This window comes from Oncorhynchus tshawytscha, linkage group LG12 (genome assembly GCF_018296145.1).
Source record: "Oncorhynchus tshawytscha isolate Ot180627B linkage group LG12, Otsh_v2.0, whole genome shotgun sequence".
NCBI lineage: Eukaryota > Metazoa > Chordata > Actinopteri > Salmoniformes > Salmonidae > Oncorhynchus > Oncorhynchus tshawytscha.
The window spans coordinates 49,032,143-49,047,790 of NC_056440.1; the positions used below are offsets into that span (position 1 = coordinate 49,032,143).

At 44.2% G+C, this 15,648-nt stretch overlaps 1 protein-coding gene across 2 annotated transcripts in view; it reads right to left on the reverse strand.

Annotated features, from left to right (window-relative positions):
* syt14a (synaptotagmin XIVa) overlaps positions 1-15,648 on the reverse strand; it is a 122,866-nt gene that overhangs the window by 38,733 nt on the left and 68,485 nt on the right. For both annotated transcript variants that reach the window (XM_024439633.2, XM_024439635.2), the window contains exons 4-5: positions 14,150-14,365; positions 1,184-1,455 (exon numbers count right to left, since the gene is read on the reverse strand). In XM_024439633.2, the coding sequence (XP_024295401.2) occupies positions 1,184-1,455; positions 14,150-14,365 (488 nt within the window). The remainder of the gene's footprint in view (positions 1-1,183; positions 1,456-14,149; positions 14,366-15,648) is intronic.

A 15,648-nucleotide genomic window follows, 5' to 3' on the forward strand; every position in this document is an offset into this window, starting at 1 on the left:
TGCTGCAGTAGTTAATGTGTCGGGGGGCTAGGGTCAGTTTGTTATATCTGGAGTACCTCTCTTGTCCTATTCGGTGTCCTGTGTGAATCTAAGTGTGTGTTCTCTAATTCTCTCTTTCTCTCTCTCTCTCTCTCTCTCGGAGGCCCTGAGCCCTAGGACCATGCCCCAGGACTACCTGACATGATGACTCCTTGCTGTCCCCAGTCCACCTGGCCGTGCTGCTGCTCCAGTTTCAACTGTTCTGCCTTATTATTATTCGACCATGCTGGTCATTTATGAACATTTGAACATCTTGGCCATGTTCTGTTATAATCTCCACCCGGCACAGCCAGAAGAGGACTGGCCACCCCACATATGCTCTCTCTAATTCTCTCTTTCTTTCTCTCTCTCGGAGGACCTGAGCCCTAGGACCATGCCCCAGGACTACCTGACATGATGACTCCTTGCTGTCCCCAGTCCACCTGACCGTGCTGCTGCTCCAGTTTCAACTGTTCTGCCTTATTATTATACGACCATGCTGGTCATTTATGAACATTTGAACATCTTGGCCATGTTCTGTTATAATCTCCACCCGGCACAGCCAGAAGAGGACTGGCCACCCCACATAGCCTGGTTCCTCTCTAGGTTTCTTCCTAGGTTTTGGCCTTTCTAGGGAGTTTTTCCTAGCCACCGTGCTTCTACACCTGCATTGCTTGCTGTTTGGGGTTTTAGGCTGGGTTTCTGTACAGCACTTTGAGATATCAGCTGATGTACGAAGGGCTATATAAATACACTTGATTTGATTTGATATTGTGTTCCTATTTGATCTGAAGAAGATGTATGTTTTTTCCTTGGGAGATATATATATATTCCAAATACATGTTGAACAAATGACTATATTATGTTTGATTCACTATTCAATTTGCATCATTGGCATACAAACTCAAGTGGTCATTTACCTTAGACGTAGCCTACATCCTTTATACGGTATGTTTTATAGAAATGTGGCAAAACACATTGGAGCGGTTTCCTGGACACAGATTAAGCCTAGTCCTAGACTAAAAAGCTAAGAATATCCAATGAAAATAATTTTGAGTCCAGGACTAGACTTAATCTGTGTCCGGGAAACTGGCCCGCAGGAAAAACTCTTTCTCCGATATGTTACTGGTTACGTCTTTCCGGTATGTCCTGTGGTGTCTCTCACCTCTGGGCTGAGCACAGCTGTGCTGTCGCTGGGTATGTCCTCCTCATACCCCTTGTTTAGGTAACTCTCTGTCTCCTGTCCATTGCTGGCCTCACTCGGACACTTGCCGTAGGAGTGATGGGGACTGTCGCTGTTTTGGGACAGGTTGCACTTGGCGTCGCCCAGGTCTGATGGTGTGTAGGACATCCGCGGGGAGCCGTCCTCGTCCTGGTATGGTGGTGGTTGAAGCTCATCCAGCGGGGGCGTTCGCCTCATCCTCTGGATGCAGTTCGCTGGTTGGGGGGAAGGAGAAGAGATCATCAAACACATCAAACAAAATTACTTTGGCAGGCTCAAGCCCAAACCTGTCTCTTCCTGTACCCTTGTTGAGTGACAATCTCCTACAATTGTAAGGGATTGATTTGGTGTATTGTCACATTCAAGCCAATCTTAAAAATTAGTTTGACAGTTCTATCTAATTTCTGCTAGTCCTTTCTTGGATCACATTTTCAGTGTGAAACACTGATATTCAGGCAGTCCCTCCAGGATTTAAAAAATATATGCCCCCCATAATCTGTAGGTACTAAAAAGATTAACATACATATCAAATCAAATGTTATTTGTCACAGACCTTACAGTGAAATGCTTACTTACAAGCCTTTAACAAATAATGCATTTTTAAGAAAAATACCTAAAAAAATAAGAAATAAAAGTAACAAATAATTAAAGAGCAGCAGTAAAATAACAATGGCGAGGCTATATACAGGGGGTACCGGTACAGAGTCAATGTGCGGGGCACCGGTTAGGCGAGGTAATTGAGGTAATATGTACATGTTGGTAGTTATTAAAGTGACAATGCATAGATAAAAACAGAGAGCAGCAGCAGCGCAAAAGAGCAATGCAAAATAGTCTGTGTAGCCATTTGATTAGATGTTCAGGAGTCTTATGGTTTGGGGGTAGAAGCTGTTTAGAACCCTCTTGAACCTAGACTTGGCGCTCCGGTACCGCTTGTCGTGCGGTAGCAGAGAGAACAGTCTATGACTAGGATGGCTGGGGTCTTTGACAATTTTTAGGGTCTTCCTCTGACACCGCCTGGTATAGAGGTCCTGGATGGCAGGAAGCTTGGCCACAGTGATGTACTGGGCCATACGCACTACCCTGTAAGTGCCTTGCAGTTAGAGGCCAAGCAGTTGCCATACCAGGCAGTGATGCAACCCATCAGGTTGCTCTCGATGTTGCAACTGTAGAACCTGTTCAGTCTCCTGAGGCGGAATAGGTTTTATTGTGCCTTCTTCATGACTGTCTTGGTGTGCTTGGACCATGTTCGTTTGTTGGTGATGTGGACGCCAAGGAACTTGCTCCACTACAGCCACGTCGATGAGAATGGGGGCGTGCTCGGTCCTCCTTTTCATGTAGTCCACAATCATCTCCTTTGTCTAAATAACATTGAGGGAGAGCTTGTTGTCCTGGCACCACAGTCAGGTCTCCGACCTCCTCCCTATAGGCTGCCTCGTTGTTGTCGATGATCAGGCCTACCACTGTTGTGTCATCGGCAAACTTAATGATGATGTTGGAGTCGTGCCTGGCCGTGCAGTCATGAGTGAACAGGGAGTACGGGGGGCTGAACACGAACCCCTGAGGGACCCCGAGTGGAGGATCAGCATGGTGGACGTGTTGTTACCTGCCTTTACCACCTAGGGGCAGGAAGTCCCTAGGAAGTCTAGGATCCAGTTGCAGAGGGAGGTGTGTAGTTTCAGGGTCCTTAGCTTAAGGTATTTGATGAGCTTTGAGGGTGCTATGGTGAGTTGTAGTCAATGAATAGCACTCTCACATAGGTGTTCCTTTTGTCCATGTGTGAAAGGGCAGTGTGGAGTGCAATAGAGATTGTGTAATCTGTGGATCTGTTAGTGGTATGCAAATTGGAGTGGGGTCTATGGTTTCTGGGATAATTGTGTTGATGTGAGCTATGACCAGCCTTTCAAAGCACTTCATGGCTACAGACGTGAGTGCTACGGGTTGGTAGTCATTTAGGCAGGTTATTTTGGTGTTCTTGGGCACAGGGACTAAGGTAGTCTGCTTGAAACATGTTGTTAATGCAGTCTCAGACAGGGAGAGGTTGAAAATGTCAGTGAAGACACTTGCCAGTTGGTCAGCGCATGCTTGTGAATGTTGACCTGTCTTACTCACATCGGCTACGGAGATCGTGATCACACAGTTGTCCAGAACAGCTGATGCTCTCATGCATGTTTCAGTATTACTTTCCTCGAAGCGAGCATAGAAGTAATTTAGCTTGTCTAGTAGGCTTGTGTACATAAAAACCAAGAAAAACACCTGCGGTCCAATCTGCAATTAACCCTATCAGTCCAGAGACCCCTGCAAAAAAAACGTTTTATTTTTCTGACTTTCATTTATCTACATGTCCGCCCTTAAACATAGCCTCACAATTATGGGTTTTACCATTTTATTTTCATGATAACCAGGGCTACAAGTAGAACACCATACAATTTGGCATACGGTCCAGTTAAAGGAAAAACCTGATAAAAACAAATTTATATGAATGCTGAAATAGTTTACACATTGGGAAATAAATATCCAACTAGTCAGTGACAGCTTTGTGGAGTTTGTGACAGCAACCAAGATTGATTTTTTATATTGAAATAAATCATGCATTAGTTTTAAAAATAAGAGAAAGATTGTTCAAGCAACGTTTTTTCTTGTATTGGATGTTGGTGAAATTGTTAACTTGCATGCAGAAACCTCTGTTTTAAAACCCTTGGTTTTAGACCCTTGGTCTACCATTCCGCAATACGTTTTATCACAGGGGACAATTTTAGGACTCATCATTGTAGTCTGTTCAAAAATGTGGGATGGACCTCTTTGTCTGTAAGAAGAAAGCTGCATTCCCTTTTATTTATTTCAAAGCAATCTTACAGAAACTCCATCTATATGTAACATCATTCATTAAGATAATAATCATAAGTTACCAAATCCATTCACAGGAATGAATAACACTAGAGATCCCTTCAGTCTCCACAGATGTAGGAAAATCCACGTGTAGTTTTTTTGCCCCTAATTTGTGGAACAATATGCAGAGTTCACTGCAGCTAGATGTACTGTTGCCACTCAGGCAGTTTAAATTATTGATTGAGGACTTCTATGTAGTTGAATGTGATTGCTTTTATTAAATGTTTATTTTTGTTAATTGTGTGCTGAATTACATTGTTTTATACACTTGTATGTTTTAATATTCTGTTTTTATTGTAATGTGTACAGGGCTCTCTTGCAAAATAGATGTTTAATCTCAATGTGACTCCCTGTTTAAATAAAGGTTAAATAAAATAATAAAAACATAAAACTATGAGCCTATTAAAGTATTATAGACACTATGTCCTAGGATTTCCTATGATCTTCTATCTATTTTTTTGAGCAGTGTAATTGGACGATTGTTGGAGTCTTTCATAGTTCCAATCAGTTCTTTAAAAGCCGGCTGCAAAACCCTTGTGGCTGGCGGAGGAGCTAGTGTATTAGACACCCTTGAGGTCTGATGAGAGGAGGAGCACAGCTGATCCGAGGCCGAGTCCCCCCGGGAATGTGGAGGATGGGAGTCCGAGGCAGAATCTCGCTGGAAAGGAGTCCGGATAGGGGGCAATGGCACAGGAACATCCAAAGCCAAGAGGCCGAAGCTATTAGACAACTATGCTTACTATAGAATTCTGTAGTATACTGTAGAATACTATACTACACACTATAGTATACAGTGCATTCGGAAAGAATTCAGACCCCTTGTCTTTTTCCACATTTTGTTGCGTTACAGCCTTATTCTAAAACGGATTACATATTTTTTTCACCTCATCAATCTACACCAAATACCCCATAATGACAAAGCAAAATCAGGTTTTTAGAAATGTTTGCAAATGTATTAAAAATAAAAAAAGGAAATATCTTATTTACATATGTATTCAGACCCTTTCCTATGAGACTTGAAATTGAGCTCAGGTGCATCCTGTGTCCATTGATCTTCCTTGAGATGTTTCTACAACTTCATTGGAGTCTACCAGTGGTAAATCTAATTAATTGGACATGATTTGGAAAGGCCCACAGCTGCCTATATAAGGTCCCACAGTTGATAGTGCATGTCAGCGCAAAAACTAATCCATGAAGTCGAAAGAATTGTCCGTAGAGCTCCGAGACAGGATTGTATCGAGGCACAGATCTGGGGAAGGGTACCAAAAAAATCCTGCAGTATTGAAGGTCCCCAAGAACACAGTGGCCCCCATCATTCTTAAATGGAAGAAGTTTGGAACCACCAATACTCTTCCTGGAGCTGGTCGTACGACCAAACTGGGCAATTGGGGTAGAATAGCCTTGGTCAGGGATGTGACCAAAATCCCAATGTACTGATTAAAGGGTCTGAATACTTATGTAAATGTGATATTTCATTATTACTTTTTAATTTATATGCAAAAATGTCTAAACACCTGTTTTTACTTTGTCATTATGGGGTATTGTGTGGAGATTGATGGAGGGAAAAAAACAATTTATTCAATTTTAGAATAAGACTGTAATGTAACAATTGTGGAAAAAGTCAAGGGGTCTGAATACTTTCAGAATGCACTGTACCTCAATCATGTGCAGTACTTACAATAGAATGTTGTAGTATACTGTAGAATAATTTAGTAAATACTACACTGTACTACAGACCACAAAAATACTAAAGTAAATACTACAGTAATGTCCGCAAAAACATTACAGGAAATACTACACTGAACAAAAATATAAACTCAGAATGCAATTATTTCAAAGATTCTTTTGAGTTACAGTTCATATAAGGAAATCAGTCAATTGAAATAAATTCATTAGGCCCTAATCTATGGATTTCACAACTGGGAATAAAGATATGCATCTGTTGGTCACAGATACCTTGGAAAAAAAGTAGGGGTGTTTATCAGAAAACCAGTTAGTATCTGGTGTGACCATTTGCCTTATGCAGCGCAACACATCTCCTTCGCATAGAGGTGATCAGGCTGTTTATTGTGGCCTGTGGAATGTTGTCCCACGCCTCTTCAATGATTGTGCGAAGTTGCTGGATATGGTGACATGTTTGGTGAGTATGCAGACCATGGAAGAACTGGGACATTTTAAGCTTCCAGAAATTGTGTACAGATCCTTGCGACATGTGGCCGTGCATTATCAGGATGAAACATGAGGTAATACCGGCAAATGAATGGCACAACAATGGGCCTCAGGATCTTGTCATTGTATCTCTGTGCATTCAAACTGCCATCGATAAAATGGAATTGTGTTCATTGTCAGTAGCTTATGCCTACCCATAACATAACCCCACCACCACCATGGGGCACTCTGTACACAACGTTGACATCAGCAAACCGCTCGCAAATATGGCACCATACATGCTGTCTGCCATCTGCCTGGTACAGTTGAAACCGGGATTGATCCGTGAATAGCACATTTCTCCAGCATGCCAGTGGCCATCGAAGGTGGGTATTTTCCCACCGTTGTCAGTTATGGCGCCGAGCTGCAGTCAGGTCAAGACTCTGGTGAGGACAATGAGCTTCCCTGAGAAGGTCTCTGAAAATATTTGCAGAAATTCTTCATTTGTGCAAACACACAGTTTCATCAGTTTTCCGGATGGCTGGTATCAGATGATCCCGCAGGTGAAGAAGCCGGATGTGGAGGTCCAGGGCTTGCATGGTTAGATGTGGTCTGTGGTTGTGAGGCCGGATGGTGGAACTTCCAAAATCTCTAAAACGACTTTGGAGGTGGCTTATAGTAGAGAAATAGACATTTAATTCTCTGGCAACAGCTCTGGTCGACATTCGTATAGGCAGCATGCCATTTGCATGCTCCCTCACAAATTGAGACATCTGTATCATTGTGTTGTGTGAAAAAACTGCACATTTTAGAGTGGCCTTTTATTGTAATGAGCTTGCTGTTTAATCAGCTTCTTGATATCACACACCTGTCAGGTGGATGGATTATCTTGGCAAAGGAGAATTTGATTTTTTATTTTTTTTTCACCTTTATTTAACCAGGTAGGCCTGTTGAGAACAAGTTCTCATTTACAACTGTGACTTGGCCAAGATATAGCAAAGCAGTGCAACAACAACAACAACAACACAGAGTTACACATGGGATAAACAAATGGAAAGCCAATAACACAATAGAAAAATCTATATATAGTGTGTGCAAATGTAGTAAGATTAGGGAGGTAAGGCAATAAATAGGCCATAGTGGCAAAAATAATTACAATTTAGCATTAACACTGGAGTGATAGATTTGCAGATGATGATGTGCAAGTAGAGATACTGGGGAGCAAAAGAGCAAAAAATAAACAACAATATGGGGATGAGGTAGTTGGGTGGGCTATTTACAGATGGCTGTGCACAGGTGCAATGATTGGTAAGCTGCTCTGACAGCTGATGCTTAAAGTTAGTGAAGGAGATATGAGTCTCCAGCTTCAGTGATTTTTGCTATTCATTCCAGTCATTGGCAGCAGAGAACTGGAAGCAAAGGCGGCCAAAGGAAGAATTGGCTTTGGGGAAGACCAATGAAATATACCTGCTGGAGAGCGTGCTATGGTGACCAGTAAGCTAAGGCAGGGCTTTACCTGGCATAGACTTATAGATGACCTGGAGTCAGAGGGTTTGGCGATGGCTCTGTAGTGAGGGCCAGCCAACGAGAGCATACAGGTTGCAGTGGTGGGTAGTACATGGGGCTTTGGTGAAAAAACAGATAGCACTGTGATAGACTACATCCAATTTGCTGAGTAGAGTGTTGGAGGCTATTTTGTAAATGACATAGCCCAAGTGGATTGGAGATGCTTAATGTGAGTCTGGAAGGAGAGTTTACAGTCTAACCAGACACCTAGGTATTTGTAGTTGTCCACATATTCCAAGTCAGAACCATCCAGAGTAGTGATGCTAGTCGGGCGGGCGGGCGGGTGCGGGCAGCGATTGGTTGAAGAGCATGCATTTAGTTTTACTAGCATTTAAGAGCAGTTGGAGGCCACAGAAGGAGTGTTGTATGCCACTGAAGCTCATCTGGAGGTTTGTAAACACTGTGTCCAAAGAAGGGCCAGAAGTATACAGAATGGTTTCTTATGCTTAGAGGTGGATCAAATAATCATCAGCAGCAAGAGCGACATCATTGATATATACAGAGAAAAGAGTCGGCCCGAGAATTGAACCCTGTAGCACCCCCATAGAGACTGCCAGAAGGTCGGACAACAGGCCCTCCGATTTGACACACTGAACTCTATCTGAGAAGCAGTTAGTGAACCAGGCGTGATTGACAGAGTAGAAAGCCTTGGCCAGGTCGATGAAGACGGCAGCATAGTATTGTCTTTTATGGCGGTTATGCTATTGTTTAGGACTTGTTTAGGACCCATTTGAAGAGGGGGATGACCACGGAAGCTTTCCAATCTTTAGGGATCTCAGACGATACAAAAGAGAGGGTGAACAGGCTAGTCATAGGGGTTGCAACAATTGCTGCTGATCATTTTAGAAAGAGAGGGTCCAGATTGTCTAGCCCAGCTGATTTGTAGGCGTCCAGATTTTGCAGCTCTTTCAGAACATCAGCTATCTGGATTTGGGTGAAGGAAAAGCAGGGGGGGCTTGGGCAAGTTGCTGCGGGGGGTGCAGAGCTGTTGGCCGGGGTAGGGATAGCCAGGTGGAAAGCATGGCGAGCCGTAGAAAAATGCTTATTGATATTCTCGATTCCCGTAGATTTATCGGTGGTGACAGTGTTTCCTAGCCTCAGTGCAGTGGGCAGCTGGGAGGAGTTGCCGGGAGGAGTTGCTCTCCATGGACTTTACAGTGTTCCAAAACATTTTGTAATTTGTGCTACAGGATGAACATTTCTGTTTGAAAAAGTTAACCTTTGCTTTCCTAACTGACTGTGTACATTGGTTCCTAACTTCCCTGAAAAGTTGCATATCGCAGGGGCTATTCGATGCTAATGCAATACGCCACAGGATGTTTTTGTGTTGGTCAAGGGCAGTCAAGTCTGGAGTGAACCAAGGGCTATATCTGTTCTTAGTTCAAATTTTTTGAATGGGGCATGCTTATTTAAGATGGAGAGGAAAGCACTTTTAAAGAATAACCAGTCATCCTCTACTGATGGGATGATGTCAATATCCTTCCAGGATACCCGGGCCAGGTCGATTAGAAAGGCCTGCTCACTGAAGTGTTTTAGGGAGCGTTTGACAGTGATGAGGGTGGTCGTTTGACCTCGTACCCATTACAGACGCAGGCAATGAGGCAGTGATCGCTGAGATCCTGGTTGAAGACATCAGAGGTGTATTTAGAGGGCAGGTTGGTCAGGATGATATCTATGAGGGTGCCCGTGTTTACGGATTTAGGGTTGTACCTGGTAGGTTCCTCTATAATTTGTGTGAGATTGAGGGCATCAAGCTTAGATTGTAGGATGGCCGGGGTGTTAAGCATATCCCAGTTTTGGTCACCTGTCCTCTAAATACACCTCTGATGTCTTAGTACAAACTCTGAAGATAAATGGGGTGCAAACAATTCACATATGGTGTCTATGTTGGATGTCTATGTTAGTTGCTTGTGTCAGCACAGTTCTTATGATAGCTTCACGGTCGTTATTTGTTTATTGTTTTTTTTGTACAGTTTACTTTGTGTTTTTTCGTCATCTATTAAATGATGCATTCACACCACGCCTGCACGGTCCAGTCTATCCAGTACCACCTCCACGCACCAGCCCTCCGGTGGCAGCCCCCCGCACCAGGCTGTCTCTCCTTCTCATCCCTACAGGTGCTCCCGCCTGTCCAGCGCTGCCGGAGCCTTCCTCCTCTCCAGCGCTGCCGGAGTCTCCAGCCTGTCCGGCGCTGCCAGAGCTTCCGCCCCTCAGTCCAGAGGCGCCAGAGCCCCTCAGTCCAGAGGTGCCAGAGCTCTTCTGTCCAGCGCTGCCAGAACCTTCCTCCTCTCCAGTGCTGCCGGAGTCTCCAGTCTGCCCAGCGCCGCCTGAGCTGCCCGTCTGCCCAGGGCTATCAGAGTCTCCCATCTGTCCAGAGCTGCAAGAGTCTCCCATCTGTCATGAGCCGCCAGTCTGTCATGGGCCACCAGAGCCGCCAGTCAGCATGGAGCCGCCAGAGCCGCCAGTCAGCATGGAGCCGCCATTCAGCCAGGATCTGCCAGAGCCGCCATTCAGCCAGGATCTGCCAGAGCCGCCATTCAGCCAGGATCTGCCAGAGCCGCCATTCAGCCAGGATCTGCCAGAGCCGCCATTCAGCCAGGATCTGCCAGAGCCACCATTCAGCCAGGATCTGCCAGAGCCACCATTCAGCCAGGATCTGCCAGAGCCACCAGTCAGCCAGGAGCTGCCAGAGTCGTCAGTCAGCCAGAAGCTGCCAGAGCCGTCAACCAGCCTGAGCTACCTCTCAGTCCTGAGCTGCCCTTCAGTCCTGAGCTACCCCTCAGTCCGGAGCTGCCCCTCAGTCCAGTGGTGCCCTTTGTTAGGGTTCCTAGGCCAAGGTCGGCGGCGAGGGTTGCCACTCAAAGGACGCTAAGGAAGTGGACACAGACAATGATGGAGTGGGGTCCACGTCCAGCGCCAGAGCCGCCACCGCGGACAGATGCCCACCCAGACCCTCTCCTATAGGTTTAGGTTGTGCGGTCAGAGTCCGCACCTTGGGGGGGATACTGTCACGTTCTGACCATAGTTCTTTTGTGTTTTCCTTGTTTTAGTGTTGGTCAGGACGTGAGCTGGGTGGGCATTCTATGTTGGACATCTATGTTTGTTGCTTGTGTCAGCACAGTTCCTATGATAGCTTCACGGTCGTTATTTGTTTATTGTTTTTTTGTACAGTTTACTTTGTGTTTTTTCATCATCTATTAAATGATGCATTCACACCACGCTGCGCTTTGGTCCGCTTCTTACGACGATCGTGACATTGGGGATGGAAATTTCAGAATTTTTGGTGACCTTCCTAAGCCAGGAATTCAGACACGGCTAGCACATCGGGGTTGGCAGAGTGTGCTAAAGCAATAAAACAAACTTAGGGAGGAGGCTACTGATGTTAACATGCATGAAACCAAGGTTTTGCAATTACAACAAATGATAGCACCTGGAAAATAGATGTGGAACTGAGAGCTACAGGGCCTTGGTTAACCTCTACGTCACTAGAGGAACAAAGGAGGAGTAGGATAAGGGTACGGCTGAAGGCTATAAGAACTGGTCGTCTAGTGCTTTGGGAACAGAGAATAAAAGGAGAAGATTTCTGGGCATGGTAGAATAGATTCAGGGCATAATGTACAGACAAGGGTATGGTAGGATGTGAGTACAGTGCAGGTAGACCTAGGCATGGGGTGACGATGAGAGAGGTTTCGTCTCTGGAGGCACCAGTTAAGCCAGGTGAGGTCTCCACATGTGTTTGGGTTGAGACAAAAGAGCTTAGGCATGTTGAGCGGTACTGAGGGCTCTACATTGAAATAAAACAATAAGAACTAGCCGAGACAGCAGTATTGACATTAGAGAGAGGAATAAAGCAATCACAGGTGTTGATCAGGAGAGCTAAGACAACAACGGGTAAATGGCGTTGAATGGGCAGAGCAGGTCAATTAGGTACATAGAGGACCTGAGTTCAAGGCTGAGGCCGACAGATAAACAAAATGAGGTACCGTGTTATTGAAACAGTCCAGGGTGTGTAGCTGTGTAGTCGAGTGATCATAAGGTCCAATGAGCATTAATAGGTGAGTCAGGGAGCCGTTCGGGAGTCAGTACTACGCTAGGCGAGCGGGAGACATGGCGTTCAGAAAGCTAGCGGACCGGGGCTAGCAGATGGTTCATCGGCGACATCGTAACAGAATAGCCTGTTGAGACAACATTGGGCGATTACGTCGGCAGACCAGTCGTGATGGATCGGCGTGGCTCCGCATCGACAATAATAATGGGTCCAGGCCAATTGGCAAAAGAGGTATTGTAGCCCTAGAATTAGCTGGTATATGGGCCTAGCTTGAGGCTAGCTCAAGGCTAACTGATGCTTGCTTTGGTTAGCCACTCGTTTGCAGCTAGCTAGCTGTGATGATCTGGTGTAATGATCCAGAGTGGCAGGAATCCGGTGATGTGGTAGAGAGAAGCAGTCTGATATGCTCTGGGTTGATATCGCGCTGTGCAGACTGGCAGGTATTGTCCGAGCTAAGGCTGGCTGGTGTCCGAGCTAAAGGTGAAGACCTCTAGCCGTGGCTAACAAAGACTATTAGCTAGTTAGCTGAATAGCTCCTGATGGAGGTTCCAGTTCTAAGGAATAAATATAACAGATCCGTACCACATTGGGTGAGGCGGGTTGCAGGAAAGTATATTTAGTTCGTAGATAGAAAGTGTGATTAAAATATATGAAAAAGACTGGCTATTTACAAGGGATAGGACACGGGATAAGACAAAGACAAACACACGTCCGACTGCTACTTGGTTCTAAGAAATGCTCACTAACAGGGATGTAAACAAATTTGTGCTTTTTGTGCATTATGGAACATTTCTGAGATCTTTTATTTCAGCTCACGAAACATGGAACCGACACTTTACATGTTTATATTTTTGTTCAGTGGCAAATTAATATCCGCACTAACACTACAGTCTGCAAAAACACAACAGTAATTACTATAGTACTATAGTATATACCAGAGGTGTGGACTTGAGGCACATATATGATGACTTGCAACTCGACTTTGACTTTAACACCAATGACTCGTGACATAACTTGGACTTGAGCCTTTTGACTCGAACTGACTTGATACCCTCCCCAAGCTCAAATATTAAAAATGATGCTATTAAAAAAAATGTGCAGCGCATCCACTCTTCATTTAACGGATTACAGTTTGAATCGGACAGCAGGAAATCAAATTGAGCCAGCTGAGAAATAGTTGCACGTGGCAGTGCAGAGGAACGTTGGCGGGTGAATTCAAATGAGCCCTTGGAAAGATGATACCACAAATTATTATTTTCGGATATAAAGACTACGCTGCATCAACAAAAAACAGATTGCAACTTGCAAAACATGCGGGAAGAAAATGACAGACGGAGGCGCAACAATTTCCAAATTTGTGGAAGCAGCACAAAGAAGGGTAAGTTGTGGCTAATATAGCTGACAGCTATATGATTCATAACTTTGCTAGTGTAGCATGTTGGCTAACGTAAGATTAAATCAATGAGCCTCCACACAGTCAGTCAGTGTGGGAACGTGATCAACTGGCTAGGCAGTTGGTAGCCTAAATCCTGCCTGATGTTGCTGCTGTTCCTAAAGCCATTGACCTACGTTAGCCTATTGTAACCACACACACAGTGTGTGTGTGTTATTGTTGGGCGATTGTGTACAACATTTGTGCCACCTATCAGTGAGAAACCTACATGCCAAGAAAAGCTATATATTGTGTTGCCTACAGGTTATAAAAAAAGAGCTAAAGCTTTGAACTATCTGTTCAGACCTCAGTTCTACCTACCTACAGGTTATGGAAAATTAGCTCTTTGAGTATTTTGTCCAGTAGGTTTCCTCAAGGACAAAGCCCCACTGCTATGTCAAAGATCATAAAATACAAACATTATAGTAAATACTACAGTGTACTACAGTCCGCAAAAACAGTTATTACTATAGTATGTACTACAGTTTTTTTGTTACTAAAGTAACTGTAAATACTACAGTAAAGACAGCAAAAAATGTAACTATAGTGTATTATAGTATTTCTTCTTGTGGGAGGTGTACGTGATCTCCTCATTATGAATGCTGTTAGGGGCTGGGCATGGCCTGCTGAAGAATGGCGCTCCCCACTGCCGGGTGGTTCTGAAATAGAATCTACAGTGCACTGTTTGATGGCCGCACTCTTGTGGCTCCCGCAGGTTAACATAGAATTTTTTACTGACGCTTTTCAATGTAGTTACAAAAGACAGCACCCACACTGTGCCCACCGTTGCCCTAAGATTGCCCACCTTTGCCTTATAGACATAACCTACCGTCCTCTGCCGAGGCCTCGCTGCTGTAGCCGTCATACTCGGCTGATAGGGGGCTGTACTTCTGCCTCATCTCCCAGCCGTAGCCATTCGACTGGCTGCCGCTAGCCCCGCCTCGGAGACCCTGCGAACGGTTGACTGCTTCTTGGTACTGGCCCATCACCTCATCCTCGCTGTCTGACGACGAACCCTTCAGGTCACCGTCAGGGTAGATCTTTTCTAGAGGTGGAAGATAAAAAGGGAAAGCGATATGTTCCGGTGGATTTCTGTACTTAAGATCAAATGTAGGATCAGCTTTAATGACCATTTTTTCATTTTTATTTTAACCTCTACTTGATCGCTGCCCCCTCCCCCGCGTTACGGTTAAGCTAACGTAGGCTAATGTGATTAGCATGAGGTTGTAAGTAAACAAGAACATTTCCCAGGACATAGACATATCTGAAATCTTAAATTCTTGTTAATCTAACTGCACTGTCCAATTTATAGTAGCTATTATAGTGAAAGAATACCATGCTATTGGAGAGTGCACAGTTATGAACTTGAAAATGTGTTAATAAACCAATTAGGCACATTTGGGCAGTCTTGATACAACATTTTGAACAGAAATGCAATGGTTCATTGGATCAGTCTAAAACGTTGCACATACACTGCTGCCATCTAGAGGCCAACATCTGAATTGCACCTAAGTCATATATTGGCCTTTCTCTTGCATTTCAAAGATGAAGAAAAAAATTAAGTGGTAGTCCCTACTGCCTCTGATCTGGTGGACTCACAAACGCAAATGCTTTGTTTTTAAATGATGTCTGAGTGTTGGAGTGTGACCCTGGCTATCCGTAAATAAATACAACATTTTGCTTAAAATAATTAATTTTGAATTATATGTACTTTTACTTTTGATACTTAAGTATGTTTTAGCAACTGCATTTACTTTTGATACTTAAGTATATTTAAAACCAAATACTTTTAGACTTTTACTCAAGTAGTGTTTTACTGGGTGACTTTCACTTTTACTGGGTGACTTTCATTTTCTATTAAGGTATCTTTACTTTTACTCAAGAATGAGATGTAGTACTTTTTGCTACCACTGATCATATGAGGGAAAAATGGCAGCACCCATACTACTCTACCAAGCAAAAGAGCAGTAACTCAGTGAAACTGAGAATAATGACTTCAAAGTTTTTTTTATTGTCCAGCTAAATGTATTGTAGGCAGATCAATGGAGATGTGGTTATCTGATCTCTTACTATGACATAATAGTTTATTCATATTGACCCTGCCCACTGACATGACCTTTGACCCTAGAAGGCAGTTACTGCCTTCTTGCTTGGTACAGCCACTGGAATACGTTTCCATGATGTAACGGCTGTCTTCCTCCTCCGACGACGAGTAGTAAGGATCGGAGGACCAATGCGCGGCGTGGTACGTGTTCATGCTCTTTATTAAAACAAGCGAACACTGAAACAAAACAATAAACGACACGTGAAATAACCAACCAACAGTTC